Here is a 22,885-nt window from a genome sequence, read left to right on the forward strand (position 1 = left end):
AATGCATGAATCTATTTTAAATGATCGTTCGTATAATTTTAGTTAAATTAATATATTTTCATTAATAAATTATGTTTTTAGTAAGTTATTCTCTAACTTAAAGTTTGATCCAATATTATACATATTCAACACCCGACTCTTTCTTTTCACTGAGTATATATATGTTTACATATTATGTAAATTCCTTACTGATGGTAAAATGTTAAAAACAACAGAATGTAGTCCTAGCTATAGTACAGAAGTTCAACATGCAGTTCAAAAGGGTCGCCTGAGCCGAGTTCTGTCGGGACCTTGAATGATTAAACATATGAAAAATTTAAGAGAGGTTGCATGCAGGTATATTATAGATTATTCAGTTGTCAACCATCAGTTTTAGTTTAAAATTTTGTTTTTAAAGGGCACATTTAGAAGAAAAAAGAGAGAGATCCGCTCCCCTCATATGCGAGAACGTTAGATGGCGCTGCAACAGAGTTCATGAGAACTGTCAAAACATGAAACTCATATTAGCTACACTTCACAACACTTTCGTGAATTACCCTGTATGGGTCTTTTACAATATATGTAACAATTCGCAAATGTACACTGAGAAATTGAGTTTTTCTTCTCATAAAAGCGATATACGCACTAAAAGTCCATTTGTTTTGACTCATTTGCCGCCATTTGTAAACTCTACTGTCGTGACGTCACGGTGTATTAGTATCCCTTTCAACATGTGGTACGAAAATAGAACAGTATTTCCCGAAAGAATGTAGGAATTTGTCGTGTTTCATTGCGGAGAGTAGCAGATGTAAGTCTTAAGTTTTCTTACTCTCAATCTTAACTAATATTTAGGGACAAAACGGTAAAATACATGTGTCATATCTTGATATTCAATGAGGTTCTTCTTTGTACAGCCAAACCGTTCCCAAAACAACTTGGCTGTTGACTAGATACATGTATGTTTTGAGTATTTGAGATTTTTAAAGATAATTGTATCGTATTTGAACGACTTTGCCATGTAATGGTTTATTTTCAAAATGATATCAACGAACGAATTGGTTTTGCATCATTGTGTTGTCAAGATAAAAGCTCAAATTTCGGGTTTTAGACACACCCTAAACCCCCATCCTAATACTTTGACAACGTTACAAGAAGTTATATTTTGATACAGATACATTATTATGATAAAGTCACTGTGACTTTACTTTATAAGTAGTTGGTAATGGTGTAGTAATGTACTGAATAAAAGTTTAGACATGTCACACACTGTTCACAGTTGGTTTCTAAAAGGAACAGGTGGACACAGATACTGTAGGCCTGTCATCGTTTTTAAGATGGTTGACAGTGGTTCTCCATACTTAAAAAACACAATATTGAATAATATTATCAGACTCAGTTGCTAAATGCTAATCATTTATAAGTAAAACTAAATAACATTACACTTTTTACTGCATGATATCCATGCATGCACTTTCCAAGATAGGCCAATATGACTGACTATCTATACAGCTATTTAAAGATGTTTAAAGTTTAACCTCACAGTGAGTTGAAGAATTATCTCAGAGATTTTTTTTAATATATATATGTAGTGGTCTAGAACTTTAGACACAATTATTAACTCAGATTTTATTTATATATGAAGTGGGTTGGACACAGTTCTTTAGCGATTTGGTATCTTAATTATTTTGACATTATAATTAAACATCTAAAAGAATTGGATTGTTAACCTGTTTACAATGATGAATGGGTTCTGAATGAGAAAACTGGTCAAGTAGGCCTAAATAGTTATGTTTAAAGATGAAACATACTCATTAGATTACTCCAGAAATAAACAATTATATGTTTGACCATTTAGTTTACATGTAAATGTTTGTTATTTAGAGCATGCAGTTTATAAATAAGATAATTGTGTCATTAAGGGTAAGTTACATGCAGTCTTACTAATAGTCATAAAGTATAGTACATGTATCAGCAGTCTCCTGACAAGAGGGAAAAATTGAGTTGTAATATTTCACTGAGAACTTGCAAATATGAAAATTACCAAGCAACTTTTTCTGAAAAATAAAAAATAATTGTAAATAGATGGTTTTTCAGCTCACCTGAGCTGAAACCTCAAGTGAGCTTTCTGATCACATTTTGTCCGTCTTCCGTCTGTCGGGCGGCCTATAAACTTTCATATTTTCAACTTCTTCTCCAGAACACAGGGCCAATTTTAACCAAACTTGCCACATAGCATCTTTAAGGGAAGGGGATTCAAGTTTGTTCAAATGAAGGGCCATGCCCTCTATCAAGGGGAGATAATAAGAATAAGTGAAAATTGGTGGTATCTTTTAAAAATCATCTTCTCAAGAACCACTGGCCCCAAAAAGTTGAAACTTATGTGAAACCTTCTTTACATAGTGTAAGTTCATCATAACTCACAGAGGTTGGGTGGATCACAATAGATAGTTTTCAGTAGACCCAAATTAGCAAGAGTTATTTCCCGTTGGCCGCCATATTGGGGGTCAACATGCTCATATTCCTTCATTATTCAACCAACTTTAACTTTTTATACTGGCCATTGTGGGGTAGGAAGCATTGTTTTTCTGAAATATATACATTTGTTAAAGCCTCCTTTATTTCATAATTTTTATTCTATAAAGATTTTCCCCCAAATATTTCTGCTATACTCTTTGATTTGGTAAGACAAAGAGGAAAAATTACCAGGTTGACCACCAAAATGGCGGCCAAGGGGAATAACTCAGAGAGAAAATTCGCCATATGAAAACTATCTATGGGTGATCAGTTTTACATAGGAATATATAGGAAAAAATCTTCATAAGAACAACAAAGCCATGGTTAGACAAATTGATAAGCATCCTCAGGTAGTGTAGATTCAAGTTTTTTCAAATCATTGCCCCAGGGGTAGGGTGGGGCCACAATGGGGGATCAAAATTTTACATAGGACTATTTAGGAAAAAAATCTTGAATTAAAAAATCTTCTTCTCATGAACACCAAAGCTATGTAGTTATATTGATACAGAAGCATCCACAGGTAATGCAGATTCAAATTTGTTCAAATCATGACACACAGGGGTAGGGTGGGGCTACAATGGGCAATCAGAGTTTAACATACAAATATATATTATAGGAAAAAATCTTTAAAAATCTTCTTCTCAAGAACAGCAAAGCCATGATGAGTCATATTAAAATATAGAAGCATCCTTAGGTAGTGTAAATAAGTTTGTTCAAATCATGACCCCTGGGGGTTAGGTGGGGCCACAATGGAGGATCAAAGTTTTACATAGGAAAATTTAGGAGAAATATTTTAAAATCTTTTCTCAAGAACATCAATGTCATGTATAGTCATATCGATATGGAAGCATCCTCTGGAATTGTAAATTTACGTTTGTTCACATCATGACCCCCGGGGATAGGATGGGGCCATAATGGGGGATCAATTTTTAATATAGGAATATATTGGAAAAAAATCTTTAAAAATCTTCTCAAGAACATCAAAGCGATGTTTTGTCATATTGATATGGAAGCATCCTCAGGTAGTGTAGATTTAAGTTTGTTCAAATCATGACCCCAAGGGTAGGGGTGAAACGATACACCTCCTTCACGGTTCAATACGTATTGTATAATTTTGTCTTGGTTCGGTTATTTTTGATACGATACATTTTTATAGAAGGAAACAAATTCAACGTTGTTTTATGCTTTCTTTTTCTAAATCTAGTCACATATTTTACGAATTTTATTTGCAAATTTACTAGAAGAAATTGATTAAAATTATTTGACTGTCAAAAATTATTTTACAAGCTATCAGTCATCAAAAATTTACGTTGTCTATACTTATTTATACTTAGTAACTTGTTTTACCTTATGCCAAACCCGACTGAATAACTATCCCGACTGAAAAATGAACCAAACCGAAAATTAGAGATTTTGCACCGTGTATCAAACTGAGAAAAAATACTACAGTGAATCGATACCGTGGTGAACCGTTTCACTCCTACCCAAGGAATAGGGTCTACCCAAGGGTTAGGGTAAGGCCACGATGGGGAATCAGATTTTTACATACTAGGAATATATAGAAAGTAACCTTTAAAACTCAATATTCTGAAAGTTTCAAAGTGTTTTTCCATAATAAAAATTGAGTGACACCATGAAATCTTGTGCAACTCTCTGACATGAAAGCAGACATCACTTAAAGTTTTGGGAGATAAAAACAGAATAGCAGCTAGAGGTTGAAGGCAGCAAATCCAAGATATTTTCTTTTAGCATTGTAGCTAGGTAAAATATATCACATCACAGTTACAATCATGAATAAGAAAACTATAACTAATTTCGTACATTTTTTTATCCCTGACTGACCACTGCCTCCATGATTCAAACTTGAATGAAGGCATTGAAGGGCATAAATTTTTAGGCCATCTTTAAAAAATTTTCTGTTCTTTCCTGACCGACGATTATAAAAAGTCTGACTTTTAAAAATTTCCTAAACTTCCAGGAAACAATTTTTTTCTTCATTCTGAAATTTTCTCATCCCATCAACAATTATCTTTTAATTCTATATTTGCAATTTTTTTTTTTTTTTTTTTGGTTTTTTGTTTTTATAAATATATCCCTTCTTATCTACCCTTTTTTTATTTTGAGTCGGAAGAAGACAAGTAAACAATTTTTAAGATGGTCTTATGTCAAATGAATGATTCAAGTACAGACCTGCTTATTCTCCCGATTTACCTGTAATTTTTACGATTTTTGACCCTCTTAATATAATATAAGGTTTGAAAGCCTAATCTCACAATTTCCAGATTTTCAGTTCTTAAATTATCAATAAACACTAGCAGTCATATGCTGTTTACACATTTAATATTACAGTTCTAAATGCCCAAATATATGCACAAAGACATCAAGATTACGAATCACATACACGGTAGTTATGAAAATATTTTGGTCTTCTACTTTTCTACACATCACTGTTAAAGATACTTCTTCTGTGAGAACAACAGTATGCTAATGTGTTTATTGTGAATTCACTAAAATTTTCTCCATCGAATTTACAAAATCTTTTGCATAATACATGTAGTCAAATCTTATGGAAAAATTTGTAGAAAACTTCAGAAAAACATGTTTTGGGCAGGTAAGTCTGTAACTATTCATCACTGTGACAATTAATCCACTATTTAATATGACACTGAATTACTCCCATGTCACCTTTTAGAAACATCTATAGATACATTGCACACAAAAGGTTCTGATTCTGTAGTATTTTTATGTAGTTAGAGTAATCTGCCCTTAGATCAAAATTAAATAATAAATTGAAATCTACAGTTTATCTAACAATTTCTAATCAGTTCAAGCATTCTTAACATGTGTACTTTTATGTAGAATCTTGCAAGTAAAATGGACTAGTGAAAGAAAAACTTGGTAGAGCCAATGATGAAATCCAACACCATGTTTCGAGACCAAGTGAATTCCTTGAACAGTTGGTTTGAGAAGTGGAATGGATGTGAGAAAACTGTGGTTGTGTATGGACTTCTAAAACACTTGAGTGCCACACAGATTAAATTCCTGGCTCAGGTGTTACAACAGAAAGACTGTTCAGAAGCAGAGGGACTAGAGGCAGAGGCCAATAACCCTGGTTAGTCAGAATAGTGTTCTGGGAATATCAAGTTCAAAGATCAAATGTTTTTGCTGTTATTCCCATTTTCTCCCATAACCACTAAATGTTTCATCATCACTCCCATTCAGAGATTTTGTTGTTGTTGTTCTCTAACAACCTCTAGTGAGCATTTGATTGGCAGTCTTGATGACATTATGTGCTTCTAATATTGTGACGTCACATTTTGTTATGTAATATTGGTTTGTGAGTGATTAGTGTAGTAATGATATACAGATATTTTGAAGAATTTTAGTAAGGTAAGGCCATAATAAAAAAAAAAATCCTAGATTCTCATCCAAATTTTTTTAAATATGAAGGCAGGCGAGCGGATTTTATTTTATATTTTTTATTTTTTCCATTGTGCAGATTTTTTGTTGACCTGATCAATCCGTGCAGATTTACATGTATCTATAATGCCTGAATGAAAGTCACAGTAGAGGTCCATTTAAATATGCATATCTCTTAATGCACATCATCACCAATCTTTCACAACCAATGATCCTTGTTTAATACATATATATTACAGCAATTACCATTTTCATGATCTTGTCAGTTGTCAAAATCATGCCGACATTCGCGGGATTTAAAACGAAAGTTGAATGGTAGTTGAATACCAATCCCGATCAGAATCAAGATGAAATAAAACAGAAATTAAAAAAATTGAGGCGGGGGCAAAAAATCGGGGTGGGCGGGGATGAGAATCTAGGACTTTTTTTATTATGGCCTAAAGGGGAAAAAGGTTCTATGATGTGTGCTCATTAGTTACCAGTTTTCTCCAACTCTCATTCCTTTACTTTTTAATTGTCAGTAGATACTCTGCAAGCCTTGTGTCTATCGACAATAAAAAAGATTAAGGATCTAGAATTGGAGAAAAACCGTAACTATTAATTCTTGCAAGCTATGAACCTTATATATTTCTCTCTCCTTAACTTGAGTCTTACTCATAAATTGCTCACCTGAGCTGAAAGCTCATGGGAGCTTTTCTGGTCACATTTTGTCTTCTGTCCATCTGTCTGTCCATCCATCTGTGAACTTTTCAGTTTCAACTTCTCCAGAACCACTGGGTATATTTCAACCAAACTTGCCACAAAGCATCCTTGGCCAACAGGGCTCTCAATTGTCTATAATTGGGGCTGTTCAAGAGCCCCATTCCCAATTCATAAAAGGTATCTTTTTTTCCCAATTGAATGTGTTAATTTTCCCAATAGTCAATTCTCCAAAAAATTTAAAGAAAATATAGTTTGATATATAATAACTAAACTTGCTATTCATATTCCTCTGTATTGCAAAACAAAAATTTAGTTGATAACAAAGACCAGAAATCCAATATATCATGATTTTAAAGTATGATGGTTATCCCAAAATTCCCAATCTTTACGGCCCCGGCCCCATTCCCAAAAAGTTAAGTGGGGTCAGAGCCCTGGCCAATGTGTGAAGGGAATTCAAGTTTATTCAGATGAAGGGTCATGTTCTCTTTTAAGGGGAGATAATTAAGAATTGGTAAAAAGGAGTATTCTACTTAAGTATAGAAGTGTGGTCCCTTTTTACACCCTTGGTTTACCGGTTAAATATTAGCATACAGTATTTTGTTTGTTTTCGTTGTGTATAACGAAGTATTTCTAATTAAAACATTGTGTATTAATAATGAATGATTAAACATAAAAAAAAATACACAGCGTTTTTTTTCCTTATATAACTGGTACTGATAAACGGTACCATTCCCAGTGCCAAAAAAAGTTAATTTTTCCCACTTTTGAGATTAAAAATTCCCAATTCAACTGCCAAGCAACAGACTATGATGACATCGTATTTCTTTTTAAATGAAACATTGTACAAGTTGACTAATTGTTTCACTTCCGCTTAAATCGAAATTAGAGATTAGTCGAGATATGGCGGGACCTCAGACCGACCTGTGGTGTAGGCAGCATATAGTGTCATACATTTTGACAAATTGAAAGCATGAAAATGCGAAAACAAGGGACATTGATATGAAAAACAATAAATACTTGTTGTTTATTCTTTAAAACATGGAGTAATAGGTTATGAGGTTGGAATAAACGTAAAATACATTTCATTTGTTTAAATGACAGAAAATTCTCCTTTGTAAGTTTGTTCTACTTCGATGCTATTTTTCCCAATTGAATCAGTACCGAACCCTTTCCCAATGGGTAGAAAAAAATCACTGATACAAGCCAATTTTTAACACCTATCGCACTAAAAATTGCCGGAACATTTTCCCCTGATCAGACTACGGTTTCTCTATTACATGGAAATGGGCGGAGACATTTAGATTAGATACTATAAAAAAAAGATCTTGGTATGATAATTTTCTTTCAAAGACGAATTATATGTTCAAGATACGCAATCAACTACAAATACAATTTTCTATTTATAAAACTTTGGCAATAAAAGCTATAACAAGATGAATCAAACATGTCCATGCTGACCGATATAAAACTGAGTACGTTTCAACTGAAAACTATAACGTTTACTGGAGGCATTTACCCGTAATGATACAAATCCACGTGGTTTGTTATGATTCTAAAAACAGGTCATAAAGAGGTTAATCGCATGTAAATGAAGTCAGCGAAGAGATTCAAAATCACAATACTTTTAATTAGAAAAAATAAAGCACAAGGTTGTTCAACACAGATATTTTCACTCAAACTTTACACATATAATATAGACATTATATTTCAAACTCAACTCTGAACAAACCTGTGCTTGGTGTTCATGAAAGCTTTGAAGTGTGTACCTGTCACTGATTTCTTTTGATATTCATGAAAATCAAAGGACCCTACCTTCAACACACAGCTTCGTATGCTGCCTGTATCTATTGTTTGACATTTTTAGATGATGATTCAAATAATAAATTAGTTAATAATAAAATTTAATTTTCAAAAATTTTAATAAATGTTCGAAATTTGACAAGTAACCTGGGACCACAGATAAGCCTTATTGAGACTTGTTCTATGATCACAATCACATTGTTTAAAAATCTCTGCAATAACCACTGGGCCAGAAAAGTTGAAACTTAAGTGAAACCTTCACTACAAAGTGTAGATTTAATTTTGTTCCAATCATATCCCCCACCCCCAATCCCCCCAGGTGGGTTTTACCATGATAGATCAAAGTTTTAAGATCATAAGATCAAACTTGTTCATTTTATTGTCTTTATTATTTTCACATCTTCAAGCAAGTTTGTTGTCTTTGTCATTGTAAAAAAATTGTCATGTATCAAATTATTATAAATATTAACATTTATTATGTACTTTTCTAGCATATATTCATCAACTGCGAACCGAGCCACAGGAGATAGCAGTCCAAAAACTGTTAGCCCACTTTCCACTGCTGAAAGTTGGCAATGTCAAAGCCAAAACAGAGTATTTAGCTCTTATTCCTCAAATTCTGACTTACTCCAATGAAAATGGTGCTTATGTGGAGGAGAGCCGACAGTTACTGTCATACTCCGTCATTCACCCTGCTCTCACCAGTGAAGAACATGCCCATTTCAACTGGTGGATCTCTCACCTTAATGAGCGTTTTACTTCCACCTTCATTTCTAATCCCCATCAACCATCTCATAACACAAACCCCAAAGGGGATCATTCGGACTTCACACAGTGCATGCCCAGGCAAGGGGTAACTGGCCGCACCAATGGTTCATTCTCTTACTACAGAGACTCTACTATGGAGGAAACCTCGTCACAGAACAAACTGATGTTGTCAGAAGAGAACCTGTCTAACCTATTTCATACCCAAAATAGCTTGAGCTCAACCCCCAACCAGCATCTTCCACTAACGGCCACTCTGTCTGCCCCTGCCACAGTCAATGTGATTAATTCATCATCTCAACATACCCATACTCAAAGCAATCAAGGTATTATTTTTGAAATGTAAAACCAAATGCAATTGACTTTTCTATTATAGCTTACATCCAAATGTGGTATAACTGTATTTCTCTTACTGCAGCAGAGCATGTCAGTTCACAAATTTAATTTTAAATGTATGTTTCAAGTAGTCAGAACAGTACAGTTTCATAAATGACATTACTGACCATAGCTTCTAGTTAGTTCATTGAAATATATTTACAGGTACAGAATATTGTACTGAGAAAAAATTCATTTAATTTAGAAGGCAAATTGCTGGCATTTTGAGTTTTGGAGAATATGTTGTAATTATTTCTATCTAATAGTAATACCTCTCTTTTTTTCACAGAGAATGTTAAACCAGTGAATCAACACAATAAACTGTGTCGTAAACCTTCATTACACCCCCAGCCTCATGGTCTATCCATGACTTCCAGTATAAATCATGTTAATGACTGGTTACAAAACAGTGAAAGTGAAGTGCCTTACAACCGAGGGCGGTCAAATTCACTGACCTATGAACAAATGCAGGGAGGGCACCCTCCCCTCTCCCCCCAGAGCAGTATTACCTCATCTGGGAGTAGTGATACTCACCAGGATATGGAACCAGTGAAAAATAGCTTCCTAGAGGAGGGCAGTGGAATGAGAGGTATTTGGAAGGTTCTTTATTATAAAGGGGAGTTAATTATATTTGTGTGACTTCAATCACCCATCATGAGGTGCCAAAGGAAAAAAATAGGGAAATTATATGCCCGTATGACATATGTATTCTGTGATGATTAGGTGTTGCTTAAAAGGTCTCTTTTGCCCCACCATAAAATGGCCGGGGGCATATACTGTTACCCTGTTCCATCATGATTGACTTTCCGTTCATCATCTTGGCAACAGTTGCACACATTCAACTCAAATTTAACATATGGGTGCATCATAGGAATATGCAGGTCAAGTTCAAAGTTGGTCATGGTCTGATGATTTTTGACAGAGTTGTCCCTCTTGAACAGTAGAAAAAAATAACTCTAACTTCTGTGGGGATGTATGTATGATGTTGAAATTGCATATGCAGGTATTTTACCAAAAAATACAGGTCAAGTTTGAATTTGGTCATGGTCCAATGATTTTTGACAGAGTTATCCCTCTTGAACTTAGAAAAATAAGAAATTTTTTAGTTTCCGCTCTCTTACCTATGTAGTGATGTATGTATAAGGTTGGAATTGCATATGCTGGTATTTTACCAGAAAATACAGGTCAAGTTTGAATTTAGTAATGGTTCAATGATTTTTGACAGCATTATCCCTCTTGAACTCGAAAAAAAAATATAAAAATTTCAGTTTCTGCTCTCTAACTTTTGTAGGGATGTATATAAGATTGAAATGTATATAAGGTTGAAATTGTATATGCAGGTTTTTTACCAGAAAATACAAGTCAAGTTCGAATTTGGTCCTGGTCTGATTAATTTTTGAGATCATCCCCCTTGAACTTGGAAAAAATTCATAATTTCTTATCATTTTCTCAGCTACAAATGTGCAATTTGCAATTTGAAATTTTGGCTGCTGGGGGGTGAGGGTGGGGGGCATTCATAATGACACATCTTGTTTTAAATGTGTAACTTAATGATGGTATATACATATTTGCAGATGTACCTACCTGGTTGAAGAGTTTAAGGCTTCATAAATATGCCTACCTGTTTCAACAGATGACATTCGAAGAGATGTTGTCCGTCTCAGAGGAATGGCTTGAAACACAGGTGAGTTAAGCTACATTTCCTGGAGTACAGAGCTTTATGCCCTAGTGTGAAAGAAGATTATGTTAATTTTGTGCATATATGTGTGCACAAAGATAGAGAATGTAGCAAATTTTATATAAAGAGATAAATATATTTAAAAATTTTATTTTTCAGAATGTCACAAAAGGTGCTCGTCACAAAATTGTTTTGAGTCTTCGCAAATTAAGGGAAAGACAGGAACTGTTAAAATCTATGGAAAAGGTAACAATTGATAATAAATACTCTTAGATACAAGTCAATTAATACTGCAAAACATAGAAATATTATGTTTTGAATCATTAAGTCTATTTCTTGACTTGATTTCTTCTTCAAGTTCTTTGGTTTAGTTGCTTAAAGGTAGAAAATGATGCTGAGTTATTGATTGTAGAGCTAATTATTATTATTATTATTTTAGGACATTGTTGAAGGTGGATCAATCTCTACCATTAAATCTGTGCTATCTGAAATGAAGGGTATGCTTAACACACCACTAAAGGCCTTTTCATCAGGGGATTCCCAAGTCCCCTCATCCCCTCCCCCTTCCCCCGTGTCTGACAGTGACACCATCCCAGAGGGTGATGTGCCAGGGCAGTTCACCCGTGTCATGTGGAAAGGTAAATGTGATTATAAATTTTATTTTTGGTGCTTAAGAATTTTAGTAATTGATTAAAAATTAATTCCATCTACAGCTGTCATTTTATAGGATTAGCCTAGCAAAGTTTTGTATCTTTATTGAAGCCACTTATAATTATGAATGATATACGGTACATGTATATCATAAAGCTGTATTTTAAAAAAATGTCATTTATTTTGTATAAAAATCAATTTTTAATGATGATGCAAAAATATTTATAATAGTATATGGATTATATTCAAGTACAATTATGATGATACCAAAAAAATTATTAAAGATACATGTACATGGATTTAAAGACTTTCCAATTTATAGTTGGTGTAAAATATCGTAAATGTGAACTGTTGACATTTCAGCATGTACCCAGTTACTAGTAACAACTCCATATGATGATGAGTGCTTTAACCTGTTTATACAAGTTATAGACAAGTGCTTAAACCATGAGGTAAAGATAGTCAGCCAAGTATTTTTTTTCCATGGTATTTGAAGAGATTTTCTGCAAAAAGGATTTATTTAATGCTTATGATTATGCAGTAAAAAGAAATATTTGTAATAGTTAAGATGTTAGTATAAGAAATTACTGTCTAGTTTTGTTTTTGTTTTTTTAATTTTTAGGGGTAATAAATATATACATTATATACAGCTGTAGCTTAATTTGCCGTTTTGCAAATCACTATGTGATCCAATGTAGATACCCTTTTAGACCTCTGAGGTCAACATGAAATAATTTTTATGCCCCGCCATGAATATGGCCGGGGCATATAGTGTTTGTCATGTCTGTCTTCCGTCCTTCCGTCTGTCCTTCCGTCACACTTTGCGTTTAGCTCTGTTCAAAGCTCAGTTTCAAAGAAACTATCCAAGATATTTTTATCAAACTTCATATGCTGATAGATATTGATGAGGGCTATGCAACTGCATCAACATTTTTTGACCTTGACCTTTCCTTTGACCTTGACCTCACTTTTCTTAAATTAGTGTCAAACTTCATATGCTGATACATACTGATGAGAGCTATTCAACTGCATCAATATTTTTTGACCTTGACCTTTCCTTTGACCTTGACCTCACTTTTCTTAAATTAGTGTTTAGCTCAGTTTTAAAGAAACCATTCATAATATTTTCATCAAACTTCATATACTAATACATACTGATGTAACCTTTTCAACTGCATCAACATTTTTTGACCTTGACCTTTCCTTTGACCTCACTTTTCTTAAATTAGTGTCAAACTTCATATGCTGATACATACTGATGAGAGCTATTCAACTGCATCAATATTTTTTGACCTTGACCTTTCCTTTGACCTTGACCTCACTTTTCTTAAATTAATGTTTAGCTCAGTTTTAAAGAAACCATTCATAATATTTTCATCAAACTTCATATGCTAATACATACTGATGTAACCTTTTCAACTACATCAACATTTTTTGATCTTGACCTTTCCTTTGATCTTGACCTCACTTTTCTTAAATTAGTTTCTGAATCAAACGTCATATGCTGATACATACTGATGTAAGCTATTCAACTGCAGCAATATTTTTTGACCTTGACCTTTCCTTTGACCTTGACCTCACTTTTCTCAATTTGTGTTAAAATGTTGCATTACTAATATACCCTTGGCGGGGCATTCATGTCCTATGGACATATTTCTAGTTTCTAAAGTAATGGCATAACTTTAATAGGTAGCCTCATAAAATATGTGCATGTAGCATAACTAGCAGTCATGAATACCTACTGTTCATGTTAGTGTCACCGTTTTTATGCCCCGCCATGAATATGGCTGGGGCATATAGTGTTTGTCATGTCCATCTTCTGTCCTTCCGTCCTTCCATCTGTCCTTCCATCACACTTTGCGTTTAGCTCTGTTCAAAGCTTAGTTTCAAAGAAACTATCCAAGATATTTTTATCAAACTTCACATGCTGATAGATATTAATGAGAGCTATGCAACTGCATCAACATTTTTTGACCTTGACCTTTCATTTGACCTTGACCTCACTTTTCTTTAATTAGTGTTTAGCTCAGTTTTAAAGATACCATTCAAGGTAGTGTAATCAAACTTCATATGTTCATACATACTGATGTAAGCTATGCAACTGCATCAACATTTTTTGACCTTGACCTTTCATTTGACTTTGACCTCACTTTCCTTAAAATAGTGTTAGCTCAGTTTTAAAGATACCATTCAAGATAGTGTAATCAAACTTCACATGTTGATACATACTGATGTAAGCTATTCAACTGCATCAACATTTTTTTACCTTGACCATTCCTTTGACCTTGACCCCACTTTTATTAAATTAGTGTCAAACTTCATATGATGATACGTACTGATGTAAGCTATTCAACTGCCTCAAGATTTTTTGACCTTGACCTTTCCTTTGACCTTGACCTAACTTTTCTCAATTTGTGTTTAACTCAGTTTTAAAGAAAACATTCATAATATTTTCATCAAACTTCATATGCTAATACATGCTGATGTAACCTTTTCAACTGCATCAACATTTTTTGACCTTGACCTTTCCTTTCACCTTTACTTCATTTATTTTAAATTAGTGTTTAGCTCAGTTTTAAATAAACCATTCAAAATATTTTTATCAAACTTAAATATGCTGAAACGTATTTGTGAGAAGTATTCAACTGCATTAAAAACATTTGACCTTGAACTTTCCTGTGATCTTGACCTCACTTTTCTTAGATTTGCATTTTGCTTAATTTGAAAGAAACCATTTAAGATATATTTATGTAAGTTTATGCACTTATACATAATTTAGCGAGAATTTATCATCTATATCCAACTTTTTAGATTTCAGTTTCAATTTTAAAGAAACTATTCAAGATATTCTCATCAAATTTCATACACTAAAACAAATTTTCATGTTGCATTACTAATATACTCTCGGCGGGGCATTCATGTCCTATGGACATATTTCTAGTTAGTATCACTTTTTGATTCATGTAGAATCTTTATTCTTTTGTATGATTGCTTCTGATTTTCTCAATGACTTCTCTATAAAATCAGATGATGAATAGAATTCTATCAGTAGCTTAATTAATAGACTATACAGTATGTTGACTAGCAATGTATTGCTTCTTATTCTTTTAAAAATTCAAAGCTCTAAAACATTTATGAGAATATATAAGGTTAGCTTTTCATTGGCAACTTGGAATCAAAAGCCACTTGACTTAATTGGCCACTTAAACACTTCCCAAACTGGCCATCTTTCACAGAGTTGACTGTATACATAATTCCATGTTATTTACAGGCTTTCTCAGCACGTCAAAAGAAGAGATTGGCTTCATGGAAACATGAGACCCAAAGAAATTGGCAACCAAAGTACACCGTTGACAGACGGAAACCAGGGTAAAGTAGCTTAGCTCTCCCCAAAAACTGAGTTTAATAAGAATGTAATTTGGGAGTGATCACATCAATCAAGATTTTATTCAATCAAAAACTACTTGGTACTTTGTCATTAACCCTTATATGTCATAGGGCACATACACCTTCTCTATTGATACATATATCACACTATTTGACCAACGATACAATACGTATCACAATATTTTTAATTATTTGCAAAATTTTTTCTTTAGTATTGAAATAAACAATATATTTCTTGACAAATAAGAATACTTTATTCATAGATGCTGTATATTTGTTGTAAAACAAAAATAATTTTACAAAAGTGGTATTAATTTTCATGATTTTCATTTCATATTTATATTAAAGATATTTTTATTTTAAGCCAAAAATGTTCAGTAAACAAAGAAAAATTAAGTCTGAAAATTTATTTACAATATTTCAATATTTCTACACATGTATCAATACATGTATCATCATCACAAAGAATTCATATTATTCATATTTCGATAGGTTGTCCTAGTCCTAGTATGGAATCTTTTAAGATTTGTCCTTTTCAATTTGTTACAAAGTGTTGCAGTTGAAATGAGCACATATGATGTTCCAAATTCATAAATTTTTTTGATCCATTTTGAAAAATATTGACAATGTCTTACTAAATTTACTTGCAGATTCGGAGGAAAACCATTTTGGAATAATAACATAGGGATACAGAGACCATTAAGATTACAAAGACCAGGCCCTCAGTGGAGTTTTGGAACTAAGAGGTCTATTGTAGGAGGCACAAGTAGTGGGCATGCCCCCTTGACGAGAAACAGTTCTCTCAACCCAGCTATCTTCTCACGTCCAGGGCCTCTAGAGGTATTTGAGTGAAAAATCTAATGAGTTCTATTACATGTTCTCCCTAGTTAATGAATAAGGTTGTGCTGGAACCAACCAGCACTTTGTTTATATATATTTTACTCTATGGATTTAATTATAAAAACTTCTCTAATTTTGTTTGCAAACTTTTGAAAGAAAAAAAAATAAAATGATGCAATTTGTTTTAGACTCAGAAGCCACCGGTGACCAGAACTCACTCTGCCCCCTTGAGATCTCAACATCATTTTGGTCTCAATTTTACAGGTGAGTCAGACATACATTGATGTCTGATAATTAAATATTTTCAGTACATGTGAAACATGTTTTTTGTGAACTTTAAAATTGTATCATTGTATCTTTAAACCTGATACATGTGTTAATCATGTTACCTTGTAATGATTTGATAATTTTACCTACATGTTCCATTCTGTTCTAGTAATAGAAATGTAGTTTTATTTTAAGCATAATTATACATTACCATTCAGACTATATGCCTGTTTCCTTGATAGTGCTTTACTGCAGTATGTAGTATTTACAACAACAAAAAAAAACAAAATCAGTATTCAATGTCACTCTTCAATTACTATCATTCCAGTAACAGCGTGTCACTTTGCTTGATCGAGCGTGATAAAGTTTCACATGTTGATTACCATATTACTCATCGATTGGATGTTTGATTTCAATGAAAGCAATTCTACTTTGCATATGAAATACAGAACCCAGCAATACTGACCAATCGTATTGAATGATTGTTCACGAGAATGCAGTAAACAATAATCACATGTGGACAGGCAAAGCAAGTTTTAATCCTTATAATGATGATATTGAGCGCTATATAGTATAATAGTAGCAGAGTATAGCCTTACTTATTTCATGCTTTAAATTTTCTCATACGTACATGTATTAACTCCATTCGGTCAAATCACAACAAATATGACACATACTATTTTGAGGACAGAAAACAGGCTTTGACTGACCACGTGTTGCTGCTGACTGCCGCACTGGTAAACAATCAGTCAATATGATTGGCCAGTGTTATCGGGGTATTGTTGGATTCTGCGTTTCTTATGCAAAGTGGCATTGATTTCATTCAAATCAAACATCCAATCGATGAGTAATATGGTAATCAATTTGTAAAACTTTAGCACGCTTGATCAAGCAAAGTGACACGCTGTTATTGGAATGATAGTAAAAAAAAATACCATTAAAGGTTCATGTTGGAAGAAAGTTCTGAAATTAGACACATATCTCTTGCCACTTTAAGTACTAATAGAAATGCATATACATGTATTTGACAAAAATTATGATAGGTTGTGACCAGTTAGCAGGTGATAATCTTGAGAACTACGCCCAGCTAGATTCCTTGTGTCTGAGTGTTACTGAGCATGCTTTGGGAAGTAGTCTTGGTGAGTTGAAGAACTTCAGACAAAATTGATTCAATTTGATGCTGTTGTATTTTATTAATAAGTAATAAATAATAATTATTAATGAAAATTGATTCAATAAAGGAAAAAATGAAAACAAATTTATATTAAAAAAAAAAAATAATAATAAACCTCCACCCCCTCGAAATTGAAAGAATTTCAAGGCAGCAATTTTTTGAAGTAAACACACAATGACAAGAGCACATTTACGGTAGATACCTTAAAAAACTTAAGTGAGTATTGGATGGTGACTGTGAATATAAGAAAATTGAAGATTTTTTTTTTTTAACAGAGACAAATGAAAAAGGAACAACATACTAGGAAAAGATGCTGAGTTTGTTACAAGCTGCTGTTCATATTTGTCTTAAACTGTCTCATGTGATGAGGCTGAGAAATAATCATCTCTAAGAAGTATATGATATGTTGATTTTTCTGGATGTAAATTTCATTAACAGTTTATAGTGCTTTTTTGCACTATAAATACCTATTTATTGGTGTTCTCTACCAGAAGTATTATTTATTGACAGGTCTTATACAAGTGTGTTCCACAACATTGCCATGCCTTACCCAATGTACACGTCTATTGCCACGATGTACATGTGTCTAAAATTGTACAATAACATCAATTTTCCTTACTTAAAATTTGTATTAATAAACCATTTCAAAAGGTTTAAGAAACCATTCAAAATAAATCATTTTTTTTATGTTTATACCATCATACATATATAAAGGATGTGTACCAAAAGTTTTTGTGCATGTTTTTTCATTTGATAGAAATGCATGGCAAAAAGGGATGTTAAATACTGTTTTTTAGCAGCACTGATGTTTACAAAAATTGTGCTATTGTCTACAAAGTGTTCTGTTGAAGCTGTATATTTTTAAACTTTGAAATCCAAAAAGAAATTGATTGTAGTTTTATCACTGGTTAATAGTAGTTTGTTAAAATAGATATTTTAGAGATTAAATGTTAACATTTTTTTTTGTATTAATTGGATTTGAAAATATAAATGTTAAAACTCAATTTGTTTACCGGTAATTACATTATACATGTATGTATTTTAAAAATAGTTAGGACCTACACTATAGTAAACAAATTCTTCCTCAGTTTAAACAGGTATATTTTAAGTCAAATTGGGGTTGTTGGGTTTTTTTTAGGAAAAATACATGTATTTGAAGATATAAAGATCTTGAAATTTAAATTTATAATATCAGGGTTTTAAAAAGAAACAAAATTATTTCATTTTTATGAGCCTCAAGTTTAGGCATGCACCATATATATATTTTTGGTAATAGATGGGACCAATACTTCTGTGCATTACATTGAATGTTAAGTTACTGTAAAATCGCTTATTTTCGAGGGGTCAAATTTTTGTGCTTTAAGGAAAAATTACTGGTTTAAGGGGAATTCATGGTTAAAAGAGAACCACAGTACTGTTGTATGGAATTTTAACATTTCTTGGGGGATATGAATTAGTGGGTCGCTTCACACCACGAAAATAACGAAAATTTTACCCCCACGAAAATTAGTGATTTCACAGCAAGTTGTATTTAGATTAATTCAGTTGCAAGTGTTAATAATGACGTAAGCATCAGTAGGAAATGTGTGTTATTTGTTTAAGGATTGGTCAAAAAGTAATCATATGTACAGATACAGAAAAAAAATCATGTTTAGATATTCATAACCTGTACACTATATGTACACCAATCAACTTTACAGAGCTGCACACCCTCTGTTGTGTGTTCATATGATACACAAGTCCTTATAAATTGCTGCTGGTACAGTGATTTTATACATGTAAATATAATATGTATGTGTATTTGCATGCTTTGTTTATGCATGTATAAATTAATGTAAAGGCCACCAAATGCTCTTATCCATAATTACATGTAATGTATTTTGAGCAAAAGAATGGTCAATAATTTTCATATTTACTATAGGATAGGATGTAAATTTTATAAATATTGAGTAGTGTAATTCTTAATTTAGAAATCATATGTAGTATTTTTATTAATATATATTGAGTGTAATGTGATAATGTAGTTTACTACTATTTTTCTGAAAGGGGAGGGGAACTTGCGTGGGGTGGAGGCCTCTAGACTTTGTTGTTATCTCCTTTATGGGTAACAAAGTCTGGAGAGGGAAGGGATGGCTTTAAATTCTGTTGTTACCACCATTCTAGGTAACAACAAAGTTAAATAATGGAAGGGGTAGGCTTATGGACCTCAAGACTTTGTTGTTACTTTTATGAAAGGTTTTTTCACAATCTGATTAAAATCAGATCCTTTGATCAGCTCACAAAGATCGCTACACAAGGTGTAGAGATCTATGTGAGCGGATCAAAGGATCTGATTTTAATCAGATTGGGTTTTTTCAGTACTCCTGATGTTAAGAGGTGAAGACTGTGGTGCATTTGAGTGGATGTTCAGAGATAAATTATTTTGTTAAAATGATGTTCTAGTATTGCTAAAATGTTGGAGGATTACTCTAAAGAGGTAGGCAATGCTGCAAGTGTTAAAAAGTGCATTCTGTAGTACACACATTTTAAACAGTATTTCCTTGATCAATGTTTTCTTCAAAATATTCCAATATTTTTGAAAAGGGGTGGAGTAATAGTCATGTAGTTTTATTGTAATTAAAAGGTGTACAGAGGTATATATGGCAGGAAGTACAACCTTGCAGTACTGCAACTTCCTTTTTGTGTGAGTGACAGTCAGGAGGTATGGTGGAGGTTAGATTTTTTCCCCAACAAATTTTTTTTTACAGAAATGAAACTTAAAGAAGGGCTTATGATGGTGTACTCATAATATATATTTTTTATGAATAAGAGTATTTGGTGGCCATGATTTATGGAATATTTTATGAAATACAGCATGGTAAGATTTTTTTAATTACTAGTCAGAGTTTACTATCATACCATAACCACATACATGAGTACAGGTAAATTAAACCATTTGAGAAACGACCTGAGGTTGTAAGCTATTCACCTACCTGATACTCAATTCAAGCTCAAGTTTTTTTGACTGCTTATATTTCAGTAGATAAAATCCCTGTAAGGAAGGACTATTTTTTAGGTCTTTATATTCTGACATAAATATTCATATCCATAATACTACATGTATATGTACATGCACCTAGAATCTAAACTTATCCATAAGTTTGACATTTAGTACATGTATATTGAATGTTCTGCTTTAGCTTTGGTCAGTGAACATTACATGTACTGATGGAATCAAAACAAGATTGTAAATGTTTGTTCAATAATGCTAGAATTGGTTAAAGAAACTGTTTAAAAAATTCTGGTATATTAGCTGTTACTATGTAACAATCATGGGGGATTACATTATGAATTCTTGTTTCTAAGAACCTTTACATGAAACCTCAGATATGTGATAATTAAGAATTAGAATCTCATCTCTGTCATTTTTTTTTTTTAAAGAAAAAAGGTTTTGATAGACTTTTGTACTATTCATTTGTTTGATCACTAAATTTCAAAATATTATATTTTTGTAATATTGTATGTGTCAGATGAAAAGGAAAAAATTATGATTATCCCAGAGTAAAGAAAAATATTCAGAAATAGATTTTTATTACCCTTTTATTATTATTCCTGTAATACAAGTCAAATAATGTCACTAAGGTCTTGTGTTTCTCGTTTGTCTATTTGCTTTTGAAACCTTAGAATTTTTTAAAACAAAGCAATCTGAAGAGGTGATATTGCACTAAACCGGTTATTTATATACTGTTGAATTATTTTTTCTCTAATCCAAATTTTAGCTTCTAAAAAGTTTGTGACAAAATATTAAAGTATGTAGTCATTATGTCTGTTGTGATTTTTACTGATACTGCTGGACTTGTGAACTTTCTTTCAGTTTTTGTCACCTTTATTTCATTACATGTATGTATAAAACATCATGAAAAAAGTCAATTGATGTTTGCAAAATCATTCATGTTATGTAAGTTACAACAGTTTCTGTAGTATATCAATTTGTCCATAATGCCAAATTTAACACCACCGTTCCCTTGCAGGGGGGAGTGTTTAGCCTGGCTGTAACACATTGTACTGTAGGTACACTTATAGAAACATTCTCTACACAGGGTAATGTGGAATTTTACGAAAACATGATTTTTAGTTAAAAAAAAAAATTTGCAGTGCCATTTAATTTTGTAAGTCTTGTACCTTTCCTTTTAACCAGCACGTCAAGTGAACGTTGCATGTTTGTTGAAGTACTGTTATTGGAGTTCACTCTTTGTTATCAACCCACCTTCTTTTTTGAGCAAACTATTGGATGTGCAAACACTGAAATCTGAAAACACTAAGTATAATTTATTTTGAAAATTATTGATATATAAATTCTCAGTTCATTACAGTATGGAAAATTACTTGAGTAAAACAATATCTGTACAAAAATGAATTTTACCTAGAAAACAAAAAAAATGTAATTTTAAATTAAATTCTTCAAGAATAATGTGTGAAAGTTTATTGTTATGTAAAATTTTGATTGTTGAACGTCACCGACATTAATCATTGACATAATTTCTGTTATTGAAGTTGTGAGTTCACGTTTCTTTTTTGTTTTCAGTGTTAGAATGTTTACGGTTAATTGATAAGTAATTGATGGTATGCAATGTTTTTAATTAGTGTTCTTGTTGCTTTGTAAACAATTTTGTCACATTTTCAAGGAAAATCAAATAAATTGGTTGTAATATGCCATCTGGATTGATTTGTTACCTAGAGGATTTCAAGTTTCCAATCATTGGGCTTACCTTGTTAGCTCTTATCTGCTTGAGGCTTATGTGAGCCTTTTTTATCAAAATTATTCCATCATCTGTTTGCATAAACTTTTCGCATTTTACTTTTGTGAAATCACTAATTTTTGTGGGGTTTTCCATTGTTTTCAAGGTTTGAAGATACCCACAAATTCAAGTCAACCACAAAATGTAAATTTCCATAATTATATATAAATAGGCAACAATTCTTCATTAATGAAATCAATCTCCCACGAACCTATACATTTTCATCAAACCTCGAAAATGTGATCCCAAGAAAATATGTGATTTTACAGTATTCTTCTGCTGAACCAGTACCAGTGGGTTAATTAAAATATACTCAACACAAAGCATTCTAGAGTAAAAGGATTTAAAATTTGCTCTAATGAAGGTTCATCTAATTTTGCTAGTGAATGAAAGAGAAGAATAATTGTGATTCTGTTGGTCCTTATTTCAGTGATAACTTGAAGAATTGAGGCAAAGCCACCAAAATTTACAATTTTCAAAATAATTCACCCCTTGACATAGGGGTGAATTCAGTGACAAACTGCTTGGTGACATATATAGAGTAATGAACCCTCT

The 22,885-nt window shown here is 32.6% G+C and overlaps 1 protein-coding gene across 1 annotated transcript; it reads left to right on the plus strand.

Annotated features, from left to right (window-relative positions):
- The first annotated feature begins 663 nt into the window (after positions 1-663).
- LOC133182503 (protein Smaug homolog 2-like) lies at positions 664-22,245 on the plus strand. The gene is made up of 13 exons (XM_061317347.1): positions 664-787; positions 5,353-5,605; positions 8,907-9,506; positions 9,845-10,144; positions 11,130-11,239; positions 11,393-11,479; positions 11,673-11,871; positions 12,248-12,336; positions 15,156-15,253; positions 15,922-16,111; positions 16,300-16,375; positions 17,422-17,517; positions 17,828-22,245. The coding sequence occupies exons 2-13, from the start codon at positions 5,401-5,403 to the stop codon at positions 17,854-17,856; spliced, it is 2,079 nt and encodes a 692-aa protein (XP_061173331.1). The 5' UTR covers positions 664-787; positions 5,353-5,400; the 3' UTR covers positions 17,857-22,245.
- Positions 22,246-22,885: the final 640 nt, after the last annotated feature.

The sequence above is a fragment of the Saccostrea echinata genome, unplaced genomic scaffold (genome assembly GCF_033153115.1).
Source record: "Saccostrea echinata isolate AGI-Se365-2 ecotype Australia unplaced genomic scaffold, CSIRO_AGI_Sech_v1 ptg000009l, whole genome shotgun sequence".
Lineage (NCBI taxonomy): Eukaryota > Metazoa > Mollusca > Bivalvia > Ostreida > Ostreidae > Saccostrea > Saccostrea echinata.